The sequence below is a fragment of the Linepithema humile genome, chromosome 7 (genome assembly GCF_040581485.1).
Source record: "Linepithema humile isolate Giens D197 chromosome 7, Lhum_UNIL_v1.0, whole genome shotgun sequence".
In the NCBI taxonomy this organism is placed as follows: Eukaryota; Metazoa; Arthropoda; class Insecta; order Hymenoptera; family Formicidae; genus Linepithema; species Linepithema humile.
In genome coordinates this window covers 3,515,788-3,533,556 of record NC_090134.1, presented here as the reverse complement: position 1 = coordinate 3,533,556, position 17,769 = coordinate 3,515,788, and the positions used below count along the sequence as shown (strand labels likewise).

At 40.7% G+C, this 17,769-nt stretch overlaps 2 protein-coding genes across 5 annotated transcripts in view; one reads left to right on the top strand and one right to left on the bottom strand.

Annotated features, from left to right (window-relative positions):
* LOC105668432 (protein FAM76A) overlaps nucleotides 1-17,769 on the bottom strand; it is a 60,584-nt gene that overhangs the window by 33,307 nt on the left and 9,508 nt on the right. The gene's annotated exons all lie outside the window — the stretch shown is intronic.
* Blimp-1 (PR domain zinc finger protein 1) overlaps nucleotides 1-17,769 on the top strand; it is a 37,700-nt gene that overhangs the window by 14,874 nt on the left and 5,057 nt on the right. The window contains exons 1-7 of one of the 2 annotated variants that reach the window (XM_012360817.2): nucleotides 6,517-8,832; nucleotides 11,592-11,762; nucleotides 13,461-13,580; nucleotides 14,393-14,518; nucleotides 14,627-14,753; nucleotides 15,037-16,932; nucleotides 17,339-17,677. In XM_012360817.2, the coding sequence (XP_012216240.1) occupies nucleotides 11,598-11,762; nucleotides 13,461-13,580; nucleotides 14,393-14,518; nucleotides 14,627-14,753; nucleotides 15,037-16,932; nucleotides 17,339-17,677 (2,773 nt within the window). In that variant the 5' untranslated portion in view covers nucleotides 6,517-8,832; nucleotides 11,592-11,597. Of the gene's footprint in view, nucleotides 1-6,516; nucleotides 8,833-11,591; nucleotides 11,763-13,460; nucleotides 13,581-14,392; nucleotides 14,519-14,626; nucleotides 14,754-15,036; nucleotides 16,933-17,338; nucleotides 17,678-17,769 lie in introns of those variants that run through there. The other variant, XM_067358834.1, reaches the window with a different exon arrangement.

Sequence of the window (17,769 nt, the reverse complement as noted above, 5' to 3'; positions counted from 1 at the left end):
GTTTTACGATCGTTTGGCTGCGGTACTCGGCATGTGTATGTATCTATACGGTACCTTCGATATATACACACAAGACGCAAGATATGTACAGTTAGGCGAGTGACGCGCGCTGTCCACATCGGTTCGGATTCGATACCGGAACGTGGCAGTATGCAGGGGCGGATAGGAGACACGCTTGCACTGGAAAATCTTCTCACGTCACACACACACACACCCCACGCGATCTTATCCATCGTCGTCGCGAGTAAATACAGCGGTACCGTTCGTGCGCCCGATTCTCTTCGACCAATGCGCCTCCTCTATGACGCGTCGGTTTTTCGCGTTTGAACGCGCCTCACGTCATCCTCAAGGATATGAGATCCTGACCTGTGTATAAACCGCAGTTCTCGCAGCGATCCCTTTAATAAATAAAGAAAACTGTTCCAATTGAAAGCAAGTACCCCGTTGCAAATTAATATTTGCGAATTATTATTTTATGTTATTTTACGTGACTGCAATAGATGATAATTCTATAAAGATAACGAAAGATACGAAAATATTAAATTCTCTTTGTTCTTTTGTTTTAAATTTGCAATCAAAAGTTGCAAATTAATCCTGGATATTCATCTTACTTGGTTGATTTCAAAACTATAAAATAATACAATTTAGAAAAGAGGCACATAGATAAAGAGAAGGAAAAGAAGATAAAAATTTTAACCTTTGGAGGGTCAAGAAACTCGCAGCTTTAAGATACACTTTTCATCAATTTTCTCAAAAAAAAAAAAAAAAGTTTAAAAACAAATCATTCAGAGTTCTACGTTATATTTAAATCTTTGTAATGCATTCATGTTTTACTTAATCATCACTTTATTCATCGCGAGACGATAAAAATACTGAAAAAATAATCGACAGCCGACAACGGTAACGGAAATTGCACAAATTTGCACGCGTTAAAGTTCGTTCACCGGCGCGCACAACACTATCTCCATTCTCTACGACTATATTTGCAAAATCTTTTTACAATTGTCATTTAAATTAAATATCTATTAAGCACCTCTTTGTGTAATCCTTTTTCAGATTAACATATTAAGTTAAATTTCTGTCGCAGCAAATTTCTGAGTCACTGAAGGACAAGATGTCATTATCGTTTCTCGTTTCTCGTGTCTATCGAAAGAAATTTTCGACACTTCAGCGCCTTTTACTAAAAATGCATCGAAAGATCTACGTGTGCCAAAAATAGTAGCGATAGTTCCGGGACACCCTGTATATGCTATGCAGGCGCAAAAGGGGGTCCCCTATGGGGGTATCGGAACCTCGTTACTCAGCGCACCATGCCTATGGTGTGGTCCAAGTCCAAGTAGACCTCCAAGTGGGACAACGACCGGCAGAGACCTTCTTTCAGATCCGTGGCGAAGAGAGAATGGAGAAGGTGCCGTGGCGAACGAGGAGAAAGAAGGACGAAGCTCGCTCGCTCAAGGGGTGGGGGGTGGGGAGAGTGAGATTGGCCGAGCGAGGGGGACAAGGAGGTGGAGGCAATCGCGAACTCACTTTGCTAATTCACTTGCTCGTTGCTTTTCCGGTTTACATTTTGCTACCAGCCGGGTACGACGGCCTTTAAAGCCGCACTCGGCCGACTGGAAAACGAGATTTTCAATGTTACGCGCGATGAATGAGAACTCGCCGAACTCAAAGCCGCAGATTTTTTTGCCCGCCACCCCAAAAGGTCGGCAAGGGGAGAAATATAGAGCAATTTGGAAAAACGCGTTATCCCGGTGCTAACACTTGTAACATATCTCCACTTTTATACATATTCGTGAAAATCTGCAAAACTGTGATTCTCTCTTGTTTTTCAAAGGTTTAAATTGTATAATATACGTAATTTAATTTTTTGTATACTAGAATAGACCTTTTTTATCGAAACGTCGAGATCGAGTTTCAAGTTGAAAGTAATTACATAATTACAATGCAATTAATCTAATCTGTTAGCAGTTGCAAATCTGTGCGCAGATTTTTCAGCCAAATAAAGATTTAATATCAGGATTAGTTGTAAATATATGTTAATAATTTTTCATAACGTAAAAAGAAGATATTTGAAAGATATTAAAATCCGCATAACGAGTAAATTTCCCCGAAAACTGTTTTTGATACTAAACTCATTCGGAATTGCAAGTGTCATGAACAGCATAGCACTTTCAGACGGGAAACTTTTTAAACGACAGGAAGCAGCAGCAGGCTGGTAGCTCTCTGATGCTCAGGATGCTAAATATTTCAACGAGTTTCCTGCTTGATGTACCGTTATCGATAGGCGAGAGTACACGGAGCGTCCGAGCGGGCAAAAACCAGATTCGGTGTTAAATCGACCTCGCGGTAACGATCTCCTATTTGCAGAAAATCTTCAAGACATTGAAACCATCACGTAATTAGCACGGATTAAGCCACATAATATATATTTTATAATATAACAGTATAAAGTTATAATATAACAGTATAAAGTCAAAACAAGAAATAAAACTTTAGTATATACAAATTCTAGCATATAATTAAGAAGACGTATAAAATTTAGATCTTTCTCATTATGAAAATGTACAAAAGCTATCGCAATAAAATAATTAAATTTTGCGTTAGTTACTTTCATCAACTTTCCTTTTGTTTCTCGAAATGGAGAAAATTATTTGTACCACTTGTTCCAACCAGCGTTTCAACGATCGTCTACAGATTTATGACATCTATAATGACAGATGATGAAAAAATAATCGGAAATTTAATATTCGGAAGGTCGGACAGCTATTTAACAAGCGCATCAAATATTCGTTTCGTGTCGTTCGCGGTTAAGAAAGGTCTGGATGTCTGTAAGAAGGTCGATGCTTCGCCGACTGCGCGAGAGGTCGATGACCCATAAGGCTTTGAACCGGGACATGTTGCGTTTAAGCTTTTTGTAGAAAGTGCTGTTACTTCGCGTTACTTTTATATTAAAGTGAATCCTCGCTGGCTTGCCGCGGAATAATTTACCGTTTTTCGCGTGTAACTCGCCGCAGTTTCAATTATCTCGTCCTTCGACGTAAACAAGTACCTATGCGGATACACACACACACACACATGATGCATCGAGTTGGTCAGCCCTTCGGGGCGGAAATAATAGTGTTAGAATTAGTGTTTAATTATGTAATTAAAAATGCATTAAGGTATTTAAAAAAAAAACAAATTGCTTACATTTAATTACGATTTTCTTAATTACGCAAACGAGTATAATTACGTTGCGCATTTGATCAAGTCGGGAATATTGTTCCGTTTGAAATAAATCGTGAATTCGATGATACGATTTCGTAGTCATCTTCAGCTCTCGGGTTGTCTCGCGCGGCAAACAAATTTCTCCCCGTTATTCGCCGCGATCTTTACGCACACGCAATCCACTTGATAAACACGCGTATATACGTACGTCGGACGGTCCGTTATATACTCCTAAAGTAACAGTTACGAGTGCGCGGAACGGCAGGCGCACGCGGGGAGCAAAGCACCTTGCTTCGATCCGAATGGGTTCCATGGAAACGGCGTTTCCGGTTCACATTCGGTTTTCTATCCGCGCTGGTCACTATTACGCGTCTGATTAGAAACCTATGATGAGTGATGTGCAACATGCCGCCGCTAATTTTCTGGTTTTTTTCGCGCGCCATCGTAGCATCCCGATTTCTCTCTCAATCGAAAATCGATATTATAGACATTTTTATACGGAATCTATCAAGTACTTTAATGAGACGAAATTTTCGACGTCGGTAACTTAATGAGACACTTTTAGTAGCGATTGTCATCCACGAGATTCTACAAGTTAAATGACCCAATTATAATCAATATTAAATAATTTTGAATGAAGTTTTTTGAACTAAATATATATCTATTTTATTAGATGAATCATGGATAACGGTATCGATTAAAAAATTAATTTTTATATCACATATACTGTATTTTTGTCTTCAAAAAATATATCTTTAACTGAGTAACACAATCATTGTTTAATCTAAATAAATTAATTATTATTAATTATTCATTAATTATATAAAAAATTGTAATTTAACTTGAAAGGATATTTAAATAAATAAATTTTTTATACGTTTTAAATACGTTTTCAATCTAATTTAAAGATTATTAAAATGTTATATAAATTTCAGCTAATGCTTTTATAAATAAATTTTAACTCAATTAAAAAGTATGCCATTACATTGAACATCAATTCAATTGATCAATTAATTTTATTTAAATAATTTTATAATATTTTAAAAGTGGGACATTAAAGTAAAATCACATAATAATTAACATATAACAAATCATGACAGATTATAAAAAATTTTGTAGTAGGTTATCATTAGTATCATCGTAACGCCATTTTTGCAGCAATGCTTGGATTCTGCATCCGAGAGTACTGACCTACAGAAAACGAACTATTCCGAAAGTTCGCAGTCACCGATGTTCGACTGCGATTCGTGTGCAAGAAGCGGTCCGCGTACCGTAGGAAATTAATATATCTGGTACACAGTCGTTCTCCTGCCGAGGAGGGAAAAGATCGACGACCCCGAGGAACGTATCTGGGTTAGTAGTCGTCGGCGATTCACGCGGAAACTTCTTTCGCTAGGCGGGACCGCCGCCGACCGGCTCACCGTCGTGGAAATCGCATCGAGGTGAATCGCACGTGTTCTTCCGTCGAAAAGTGAAATTCGGCATGAGTTGCCGTATCACGTATACCCACGCCGAAATTTCGTCACACCGAACGAAGAGGTCAACGGCTTCGTCAGCCATAATCATAGCGTACAAAACCCGGTTCGGTGAAGTTACACGTAGAACGGATTCGCCACGGTGTGCGCGAACGACACATTTTATTGGCACGTAATTTTCAGGTTTTTCCTTTGCTTTGTGGTATATATTTATTTATTTTCAAATAGCAATTTTTTTGCTCTTCGCCCGTGAGAGAAAAATTATCGAGGGGATTACTCTCATGCGCTCGTGTATTAATTAATTTTCTTGGTGGACCGCAAGCGATGGATTTTATCGTATGGTCGGTCGGCGCGATTTAACGATCGGTCAAATGTAAATTTTGGAGGTCGGAATAAAATGTACGGACAAAGCAGCATTGGGAAAAAAAGCATTGGGCTGTGTCTCGCCCGTAAATGAAATTCTACGGTGCGCGCGATTTCGATAAAATTACGAATAAATCACGCGCAACCCAATATTCTATTAATATCGGGAGCAACGCCAAGTGAATTATAGAGAGTCAATATATATCGCAGTGCTAAATCGTCCTGCGGTAAATATGAATTTTGCTTCTCTGATTGCTCTTTGTTGAAAACTCCTATACTTTTTTTATATGAATTTATTTCATAACGCATGAGATAATATCTGATTAATATAGCTGCTGCAAAAAAATACGTATAGTATTTAATTTCATTGGCGAATTTAAATTACAATTTTGGAAGGCTTAAACTTTTCAAGAAAAATTTGATATAAAGGATTTGTACAATAGCATATTAAAATGTTGTTATTTTTAATTTTTACAATGTTAAATTACCCGAAAATTAAAAGCTTAATTCAACGTTAGTGCTACGCACAATTATTATAAAAAGTAATATAATAACTGCAAATGTAGAATTTAAGAGTCAGTTATAAAAATTAAATAAAATATAAAATCAAATTTTTATTGAAATATTGTGTAGAAATTGAATTTTTATTGGATATTCTGTAGAATTTGAATTGTGTTTTAGCGTGATATACGAATAGTATATAAGAATAATATATAAAAAGTATATAAAGTAATGACATTTAAAAAAAATCTACAAAGAAAAATTAAGCTACAAAGAGTGTTCTCGAAAACTGTCTGTGTTCTCAAAAAACCGCAGTAATCGACTTGTGTACATTTTTTCAGATAAATGATAAAATTTCACGATACACGCGTGGGTCCCCGGTGATCGTTCACGTAATCTTGCGCGATAGAATCGCGACCGGTCTCTCGGATTAGGGTCTGAGAGCTTCGAAAGTTCAGCGACCTTTCTTCTCATGCCGCGATATGTCGGCAGTCTTGCCGACTAATCTCGCGATGACTCGAAAAGACTCGAGTCGCGCGCACGCTCTCGCATAGTCGAAGTGAACGGGGTTACCGATCTCGAATGGCCGTGACTCTGGGCCAGGGTCTGGGCCAGTCGGATTCCATGTACCCGGTGATCGCGAAGTTGACTCGCAAAAAACCGAGAATTTGTATGCCGGTGGCGTACAGACATTATATGTACCGTTGCTGTCTCCGCATAATTCGTAAATAAATTACGATGTGTTTCGTACGCGAAACGACTGACCGATCTCGTTTGTACAATAGACGCAGTTGGTTTACTACAACACAGCTGAGTACCGTGTTTAATAACAACGTACTCGTGTTGGTGAAAATATTTATAGTTGTACGTAACTCGAAAACTATTGATTGAAAACGCCAACAGTATATCGTTTTAAAAAAATTAAATTTTAAATTGAAAACATTGGATTATTATAGCAATTTAAATGTAGTAGTAAGTTCCCCACTGATTTGCATTCATATCGTACGTGGTCGCTTCATGCACTAAGTCGTGAATGAGAATAGATGGTTGGAGGGGCGAGTCTGAGTTAGACGGAGGGGTTAAACGCACGTTCCCGCAAAGGGGTTACTAGAGAGCGGCAGACAAGGAGAAATGGTGCGAGAGGGATGCGTCGAAGAAAAACATGAAAAGGGCAGGGTAAAACATATCAACTTTACAGTAGTGTGATAAAGTCAAAAAGTAAAAATATAATAATTAATGATAAAAACGCGTATCATCCATTAAAATATATTCAATTATACTATTTTAATAATTATTAAAGAAAATTATCAAGTAATAATTAAATTTTTATTTAAATCTAAAAATACAGATATTTTGGAGCTTTGCAAAAATGTGCAAAGACACCGTCCTTTCATTCAACTGCTAATTGAATTCTCGTCGCGGCTCTTCCCAGCACGAGTAATGCCTTATAATCGCGAGAAGTTGCCGAAAGAATTAAACTTCGGAGCTGACCGGCGCATGTCTCCTGTCGTCACATCGACAGCAACGAGGGACGAGCAAACAAGCACTGCGACGACAACAAGAGAAAGGGAGAAAGCGGTGCACGGAGCAGGGGTAGTGCGCCGAGGGGGTTGGTTGCACGCGCGTCGAAGCGGGTGGCGGGTGGGTTGCAAGGGGTAACGGGAGAATCGAGAAGAGTAACGAGGAGGGTGAAATACGATAAACGGCGAGACAAGGATACAAGAGGGAAATGTATGAGAAAAAGAGAAGAGGAGGAGGTGGTGGTGGTAGGAGCGAACGAGGAGGACTGAGCGGGGAATGCACCGGGAGGGTGGTAGATGGGGACGAAGAGTGACGTACAGTGAAGCGAGACGCACAAAACAGGGAGGAACGGGAGGATTCGGGGGTAGCGAGGAAGGGCGAGGACCGAGGGGGAGAGAGAGAGGGTGAAAAGGGTGGTAGAGAGGAGGAGAGAGAGAGAGAGGAAACCTCTGGCAACGGGTCGATCGAAAGCGCAGCGCAGAGAAATGCACCACCTCTGCTCTGGTCTGGCAGCTTTGCGGGCGCACCACCGCGTCCGCGTGCGTCAGAAAGAGAGAAAGAGAGCGAGAGCGCGAGAGAGGGAGAGACGGTGGAAGAGGCAGAGAGAAAGGGACCGACGGAAGCGGAAGGGAGACCGACGTATATCCGCCGACCAATACCGGCGCAGGGGGAAGAGGATGAGAGGAGAGCCAAGCCGAGTCGCGTTGGGCTAGGTCAGGTCTACCCGAGTTCCACACACACCGCGCTCTCTTGCGTGTGCCATCCCGCCGACGAGAACCACACGAAGGCGGAGGCGCAACCCCTTCGCGAAAAAGAGGGTCGCCGCGAGTTCCCGGTGCTCGCGAATAGATTCTCGAAAGCGCGTCACGATTTTTTGGAAAAAAAAAAAACAGTATCCGTGCAACTTCCTTCGCGTTCGCCAATTACGCGTCTCGCCGAGAGTTTCGACGCGGATCGGTGCCGAGGAGTGTGACCATTCAGGAAAGCCGGTGACAGTGTGCATCGTCGAATGACGCTTCGATAGTATGACACGAGGAAAATCCGATCGGCAGTGAATAATCGCGAGTGTTCACGCGCGTGTGTTGGGCCACTAAGCCAGAATCGATCGCTCTCTCGAAAAAGGGGGAAGCAGTAGAAAAAAAAGGAGTATAGGGAGACGTCCCTCTGGACGGTGATTCCGGTTGCCGATTCGCTCAGCGGCGGCGAGAATTGGCGTTGTTGACAAACAACGCGCACGACGGCGAATTAGATAGGGGAACATCGGCCGATCGGTGGCAATCGATCGCAATTCCCTTTTCCCGATGTCCTGATAATCGATAAGCATCGTCGCCGCGTAGGTGGCCGCGTAGGGACCGCCTAGGCAGAGCCGGGGCAGCGATCGGCCTTACCGACGTAATTTCTCACCCTCGCCCTCCGCGTGATCCTCGGCGCGATCAAATCGGGCAAGATAAATGTTGAGGATAAGCGACGCTTTGCGTCGCCCGCCAGCGCGAGGCCAAGAGGACCGGGCCTTAAGTGCGACTACCGGGGCCGGCAAGATGCCGGTCTCTCTGAGAAATCACAGAATCACGTAAAGGGCGGCCGCCGGCCCGTAACGGTTCACACAGCCCTTCGCACCGCGCACGCACGGTCGCGCAACGGCAAACGAATCGCGACAGAAGAGATATCCTCGAGGTGACCTAGGGTGGTGAACCTACGTTTCCACCTCGAGGAACAACGTTGTCATCATAGTGTTTGTTTGTCGACACCCGATGCACCAGAAGCCGTGAGTACCGCAAATCCGGCTCGTCATTGAGAGAGATCGCGCGATTAGTACAACGAGAGGAGTACGTTTGTTATTAGAGTGTTCAAAATGATGAAACATACTGATTGTGAGTTTCGCGAGTCCTTTGCTCTCCTACAATCTAACATGGTGAAAAATACAAAAATGTATGTGGCTCTTTGCTAAAAGAATGAAACTCGGCTTGCTTCTTTGCTATTCTATAGTGATGGAAGTACTGCGAAGAAAATAAATTTCCTGATATGCAAATCTCTTTTTCTTTTATATGTGAACGATTAATCTCACAAATCAGATATAGCAAATTTAAATAGATTCAATGAATATTTGTATTAATAGAATTAATAACTGTAATATAAAAGGATAACAAATTTGCAATGAGCGGCCGGTCAAAACATCGTATATGCGCTTTCTCCAAGGATCGATCCTGTCGCGGCTACATTTCTGCGTGTTACGAATGCAATCCTTTGAGTAAAATGCATACATAGCATTTGAATAACTTTTAAAACGACAATTTTCAGACCTTTCTTCGGAAATCTCATTACAAGATGAAAAATTCGAGAGGAGGAGAATTTCATTACGACAACATTTATTCGTGTAAAGATTCAATAATCTAGAGTATTGACAAATATAAATTAAGAAGCGATTTAAAATAATTATATCAAAACAACAAATTGATTTGTTATAAGAAATTATTTCTTCAATTTCAACAAAAGTGGAAATAAATACATAAATAATGGAAATTTGATGAAAAATAAATATGGCATGAAATATAGATAATCGAGAAAAATATTTATCCGTCAAAATGAAAAATTGCATGCAATACTCCTACATTTTTCGGCTATGACTACAGAGCTTTCAATAACGAATAAACTCTGAAAACTTGCAAGAAGAAAAAGATAACTGATTATTTGTCGTAGAATTGTACGACAAATCGTAAGACTTCTAAGCGCCTGTAATTTATAATAATTAAATGTTCAAAAATAATCTATTATTGAATTTCATTGATAATTTAAGAAGCACCGTAAAATTCTGTTTGAATATCATGAAACTTGTGATATGAAGTTATGGCAATTATGTATTTCAATAAGAGAATTAAGATGTCAAAGTTGCGGTATTTATTTTATTATTTTATTATATATTTCAAAAATGTATTTCTCTGTTTTTGAAGAACACGCGATAAAACGCTTTTGGTTGGAAAATTGCGTCAAAAGTACACGCGAGCGAGCGGCTTGCGATGCCGGCGGTGCGCGATTTTCATGGAAATCGAAATCCATCGGGTAGCGAAAATCCCCGGCGGGTGGTGACGGGCGGGGAAGACTTCGGAGTTTATGCCCCCGTCCCCCTTCTTCTCCTCCCTTCCTCCCTCTCTCCCTCTCACCCCTGCAGTCGATCAATGCGTGGACGGGTTTCACTTTCGCGGTGTTAAAGTGTTGCACCACCGCAAATTGAAGAGTCGGCGAGAAAACCGGATCGCGGATCGCAATTCAATTCAACTCAATCACTATTTTCCATTAATTAATATTCATGAAAAAAATCTTGATGATAATGTTACCTGCATACGCATGTGAATAGAGGCAATTATCTTTCGTTTATGTAATTATCGATTATAAATTATCATCGTGGAAACAAGCCCCATTCGTATTAAAAACAAATTTACAAAAAATCGTCGTATCATCAGAAGGCTATCCGGTGATTATTGATATAGCTGATTATTGATATGGCTATTTCTATGTGTTTGCTATTTATTTCTGTATGCATCGATCGACTCGGTTCCGGATGGCCTGAGCCTCGATTCAAGCTTGTTGCAAATTTATCATTTCCTGGAGTTGCGCAAAGGTCCGATGAATATATGTACAAGAAATAGAATTATGAGACGCTGGCAGTCTTAATTATTCCCCTGAGAATGATCACGTTGGTTAAATTTCGCAACATTTAATGATGACGCCTGAATTTATCCCATCGCTTGCTCAATAATAAAAATAAAAAAAAAACATAGATCTATAAAAAACCCGATACGGGTAAAAAATAGTGAAACATCAATGGCGACGCCTCGATTATTCATTTGAGTGTTACTATATCGGATTCCATATTTTGCCTCATAATAGCAATATTCCTGTCGATGTATTTGTGCTCACTTATATCTTTTTTTATTCCAGAACACAATAAAATTATTCTTCCTAAACAACAATAGAACACACAAACTCACTTCCCAAAGATCGTTGTAACAAATAAAATCGAACGGCAAGCGAAGGAAAACGCGATAGCAATGTGTATAAGATTAACAATACTCACAAAACACATCGTAAATATTCGAAGCTTTTCTAATGTATAATCCGTTTAAAAGGACATATAATCCGTCAACTCGCCTCGTTCAATTGTATGCAGCTTTCCGGCTGCCATAGAGATAAATTACTTTCTGTGAGATATAATTATGAAAGAGTATCTAAGCTGACATCAAAGCATGTGGCTTTTGCGTCAATTAATAATGATGAAATCCTATTTAAAAGTATTTTACGATAAAAATGTAGTACGAATTTAAATAAAGTTTTTACTCAAGTACCTCAGTAAAATAATCTTGTTAATCAAATTTATATATTCTGATGCATTGCAAGTACACCAGTTATTTTAAACATAATACAGAAGTGTATTGACTTAAAAAGATTTTAACAAATGTATTAGGAAACATTATTCTCATTTTTCCATTATCGAATTAAATTAATGAGTATTTTCGGTTCTATTTGCAGCGAAGGATGGAGGCCAGCGAGTGGGATCACGCGACCTTGAGGGAGGAGGAATTCGAGCAGCATGCCGTATATTTGGTACCGGATGTGGCGGCATCGCCAGGCGATACCAATCGTGCAGAGGCATCTTTGCCGCGGAACCTGGTCCTCAAGCCCTCTCAGGCCCTTAATGATGTACGTTTTCTCACTAAAAAATTCTATCTCAAGACCTTCTCGATAAGAGCCGTAAATGCAAGCACACGAATCGCACCGAGTTATTAATCCTACGACGTCAACTGTGAGCCCGCGTAAAGTCACGCAAGGAAACTGATGACTTCCGAAGAAAAAATTCCAATCTGTTAAAGCGAAATGTTAAACTGTCAAGATGCAGAAATTTTAAGATTTAAGCGGATATTAGTACAGATATTATAAAGCAAGGCGATAATCGTAAATCATTTTTTATATATATTGCATCTTTTATTACAAAAATATAATTATTAGAATAAATTTAATAATAATTAAAAATCTTCATTCTCTTGTGCATTAAAATTTCGTTGAAATTTTTTCCATCTGTTAGACATATTTTACAATTAATGAACAAAATCTTTCAATATTATTAATCATTTTTGAATCCTGTAACTTTAATGTCAAGATTGTACTAAACAGAAAGACTACTATATAATTTTCAAGTATTAATTCCTTTTCTAATTTTGTATTAATTTTTCTCACCTAAAATTTCTGCGTCAAGAAAGATAAACAATGCGCGACATAAATTTAACGAATTAATACAAAAGCACGGCTTTTAATGCGTTCTGGACACAAAAAACATTGATGAGAAGGCTCTGGCCAGACGACGCCGCGGAATCAAACTTGACCGAGTGTCGACTAATTAACTTACGAAGCATGACCTAGAGGCGAAGTTGACGATCGTTACACTTTCCTCGGCGCGGCGGGAATCGAGAACATTCAGTGTAATTGGCGCGGGGGTTTGGCCCGAAGCTTCTCAACGCCGCTTATGAAATTTTGGAGTTTGGTGTAGGAACCGAAACATTTGCAAATTGCAACAATGTAATATCTATATTGAAAACGAGAAACGCGCAATAGACTAATCGACGTTCGTCCATCGAGCTTCCGTTTGTCAAAAGAGAAACAAAAGCATCGGAAACGTGCGCCAGTCTGAAAGCACCGAAGAGTTAAATTAGTTTTGCCGAACGAACGTTTCTATGCAATAGGCGGATTCTATTCTAACGTAAGCCGGAATGAAAATAGGTTCTATCTTCTGCCGCGTATTTTAACACAACGCCGGAATAGAGAATGGGCGATGAGAATATCGGAGGAAGCAAACAATGCGCTTTTGTCAATCACTCGTCATTTATACGTTTTTGATAGTTTTTGCGTTCTCCCGAATAAAGCTTAAAGAATTCATGAAAGAAACTGTCGACCGCGCAATTTTTCTAATGGATTTCAAATCACAATTTCATTACGATTGCAACAGTGCCTTTTGAAAGTAATTTGTATTTAAAAATAATTTAAAAATTAATCTGTGGTTTCGAAAATTAAAATCAACGTCGCAAGTAACATCTTGATAATTCTTCCTAATTCACTTATCTTTTCATACATTTGTAAATCTTTTTATTTTAAAATAAAAAGCACTCCAAATATTTAAGATATATAATGTTATAGTTTATTTAAGAAAATTCTCAGCACTGTAAAATTGATAATTGTATAAATGTTTAAATTGCGGAATGAGAAGCAAGAAGTTAAATTGATATTTAAACTTCAAATATACATTAGTCTTAACATTAATTCTCAATATTAGTCCTAATTAATTATTAGTGTTAACTCCTCGATTTCAGTCGACCTGAAATTAATCGAACATTACATATGTGGCAGGTGTTGGGTGTATGGAGTACCAGTTACATTCCCAAAGGGACACGTTTCGGCCCTCTGGTCGGCCAGGTGTACACGAAGGATTCGGTACCGGAGAACGCGAACCGGAAGTATTTCTGGCGGGTAAGGCTAAGTTTACGTTTGTTATTACAGAGGTATTCGGGTTTGCGATTATACGGCGAGTAACTTTCCATCGAGTCAGTGGTTAACATAGATAAACTCGATGCGACGTCGACAAAAAAAAAAAGAAAGAAGACGCGGAAAAGAAAAGCTAAGATGGAAGGAGAAGCCAGCAAAGGCCAGAAACTGGTTTCAACCGATCTAGCGAGCTTAAAGCAAAACCCGCGAGAAGCCATTGATGTCTCATAACTCATCAATTCGTTACGATGGTTACTTGGTTCCTCCGCGATCTCCGCAACATATGATGCATAATCGCGATGAAAGCTAATGAATGTGAATGTTGACCGATATCGTTTTTTACAGATGTCTTTTTCTCTTATAATAAGAAATTGCAAAATAAAAATTTAATTATGTAATCTGTGATTAATATGAAAAAATCTGAATTATAATTTTAAATGAAAGAAAATATAAATATGCTAGCCATGTTATTAAAAAAAATATGTTAGTAGTTAGCAACACAGTTATCTTACGTAAATAACGATATAAGTTACATAACAAGAGATAATCGGTTGTAATTATGAAAGCCGCCAACGCAAGGCTCTGACATTTTTTTTTTAATTCAAAAAAAGTTTTAAATGTCTCCAACTCATCCTTTAGACATTTTTGTTGTCTGAGATTGCTATAATAATTTTTCAATGTACGCATAATTACAAATCATCACTGATTAAAAACCAGCCAACTGTGATGTTCTCATTAATCTGTTTCAATTGTGCATTTTAATGGTCCTAACGCAAAAATAACTTTCGCATTATTAGGTGTACAAGAACAACGAGCTATTCTACTACATCGACGGTTATGACGTCCAGAAATCGAATTGGATGCGTTACGTGAATCCCGCCTACTCGTCCGAATCGCAAAACCTAATAGCATGCCAGTATAAGGTAAAGCAATTTCGCGGAGCATATCTCGCGAAGGAGCATATATTTCAAACCGCATCGGGATTATGAGCGAAGAGAAGCTTATTGTTGTTGCGCTACTTGTTGTTTCAGATGAACATTTATTTTTACACGATCAAGCCGATACTACCGAATCAAGAGTTACTGGTTTGGTACTGTAGAGAGTTCGCGGAAAGGCTCAATTATCCGCTCACCGGCGAGCTGATGCTTCAGAGAATACGTAAGCAAATCATCTTGAACTAATATGTGGCACACGGTTGATTACAATGATATGTAAATGTGGATATTGTTAATATTGAATAAATTTTGTAAAAAAATATGATAAAAAAATGTTCGACAAGCAAAAAGTTCAAAATTATTCGCGTCCAATATTATTCTTACTCATATATTTACACTGCTATCTTCCTGTATTAAATCTTATTCAAATATTTACTATTAAATTATTATATACTTTTTTTCTAATTTGAATATACATTAACATATTAACCATTGAATGTTTTCAGGACAACAAGTTCAACAATCGACGCTGCCGACAGAAATCTCGCCTACCGTCGACGTGGTGTCGCCTCTGAAAGACTCGTCTATCTACGAGAGACGTCAAATGACGCCGACGGACGGTTCTGTGAGGTCGGACGAGGGTTACCATTCGAACGGCTATCACGACGAGATCCTAACTCCGCCCGAGGAGAGCAGCGAGTCCGACAGCGAGAATAACTACGTGCTGGATTTCAGCAAGAACGCCAAATCGCCCGTGTGCAGTGACGAGATTCTAAAACAAGACAATGCGGCGGCAAAGAACGAATACAGGAAGGTCAAGATCAAGATCTCCAAGACCTATGGCAACTTCCAGACGACGAAGGGCATATCTGACGGTCCGACGAAGGAGAAAGACCCGGAGCTGTCCAGTCGGGCGGTTACTCCGGAACTTCAGAAGCCGGTGTCGCCCATCATCCTGCAAAAGAGCACCGTATTGTCAACCGCGAACGAGGACGAGATATCCGAGAAAAAGCCCTTCTACGAGCCGGAAGTCAAAGGTGGCAATTTGCCGATGTCCGGCAGGCCAGCCTACTTGACCAGCCCCAGCAGTTCCATCCTGGAGAACATTCTGCTGCGCAGCAGCACGGACAACAACAATAACAGTCACAGTCATCATCATCATCATAACGGCGTCTCGCAACAGCACCATCATCAGCTGCACCATCAGACCCACGTGGATTCGGTGACGCCGCCGCCTTCCAGCCCCACCGAAATGGCATACTCTTACAAGAAATCTCATCGTTACGGCAATATCCTGCCCTGCAGTCCGGATTCCAGCTCAAATCTACCCTTACAGACGGACTCGTGCGTAAACTCGACCAGCGGCAACGGCACGGCGCTGCCCAGCATACAAAGCCCCACCGGCAATCTACACTCCAGTACAGGAGGTGGACTGCATTCGAGTACCGGAGCGAGCAACGGCAGCCTGCCGCCGCATCCCGGAAATTTGCACTCGTCCAGCAACGTCGGCGGCATTCACTCCAGCACGAGCGTGCTCTCGTCCAGCACGATACTGACATCCACCAGCAATCCACACTCGGCGTCCACGACGGCGAACGGTTGTCCGCCCAAGCGAAAGACGAAGTCGCCGTCACCGTCGTCGAGTCACAACGGCGTCGCCACGCCGACAACGATCCTCTATTCCGGCGGTTCGGCCGGCCCCGGCTGCCAGATCGAGTCCGCCAGTCCGGTTTACCCGAACTCCGCCAGCAGCGGCAGCAGCAATCAGAGTGTCTCGCCGATCTCGCCCATCCAGTCGCCCTCGTCCTACGGTCCGTACGGTAGCCTATACGGTCATCAAAACGGCTCGCTGCATCACAACGTAGGTGCGCCGTTGTCCATCAACTGCACCGCTTACTCGCCCACGCCGAGCGGCAACGTGGTTTACGAGAGAACCACGGACGGCAGACGTCTAGAGGCAGCCACCAGCAGCGGCGGCCACCAGCTACCCACCTCGTCGACCATGCAGATCGACGGCAACCAAGCGCTGATCGCCGGCACGCACAATCTCCACCTGGGTCACCATCCGGGTCTCACTATCCACCCCAATTCATCGTCGTCCCTCAACAGATACTCGCCGGCGAGCTCCCTGTCGCCGGACGATCACGGCTGTTCCCAGAGCGGCTCTCTCAGCCCCAACTCCCAAGGCTCGAGGGGCTACAGATCGCTGCCTTACCCGCTCAAAAAGAAAGACGGCAAAATGCACTACGAGTGCAATGTCTGTTGCAAAACGTTCGGTCAGCTATCGAACCTTAAAGTGCACCTCAGAACACATTCCGGCGAGAGGCCCTTCAAATGCAACGTTTGCACCAAGAGCTTCACGCAACTCGCGCACCTCCAGAAGCATCATCTCGTGCATACCGGTAAATACATCAACTTGCAATTTCTCAATCTTTTTAAATTGAAAATTTATCAATACATTATACAAAATCTTCATTTTTCAATATCAAATAATTTTAAATTTATATAAAATATATTTATATCACTCTATAGCATAATCGTTTTTTGTTTTCTGTTCTTATAAAAAATGTATTTCAAAAAAGTTACATACAATAATGAATAATAAACAAAATTTTAAGAATCTACATACTTTTTTATGTAATATAATTTCTTTTATTTGTTTGAATTGTCCAATTTAATACGGATGTAATTTGAATAAGCGTTTAATGATATTTTTCTTAATATGTCAATAATTTCAATCTCATTTTATTTGCATTCGCACAAATATGATGCTTCTATTTATATTATGTCGATATTGTCTATTTTCAGGCGAAAAGCCGCATCAATGCGAGATATGCAAGAAGAGGTTCAGTTCGACTTCGAACCTGAAAACCCACCTTAGACTACACTCTGGCCAAAAGCCGTACGCCTGCGACCTTTGTCCTGCCAAGTTCACCCAGTTTGTCCACTTAAAGCTGCACAAGAGACTGCACACGAACGAGCGGCCCTACACCTGCCAAGGCTGCGACAAGAAATACATTAGCGCGAGCGGCCTTAGGACCCACTGGAAGACAACAAGCTGCAGACCGAACAACATCGAGGACGAGCTCGCGCTCGCCGCCGTAGGTTCGCCGACGTATTATGAATACGGTCCCGATATGAATGTTGGTAAGTGCAAACTCTCGATAACTATGAAATCGAACCAAAGAATAATTTAACTAACTATAACTCCTTATACGTCGTTAAGACAATTATTATAA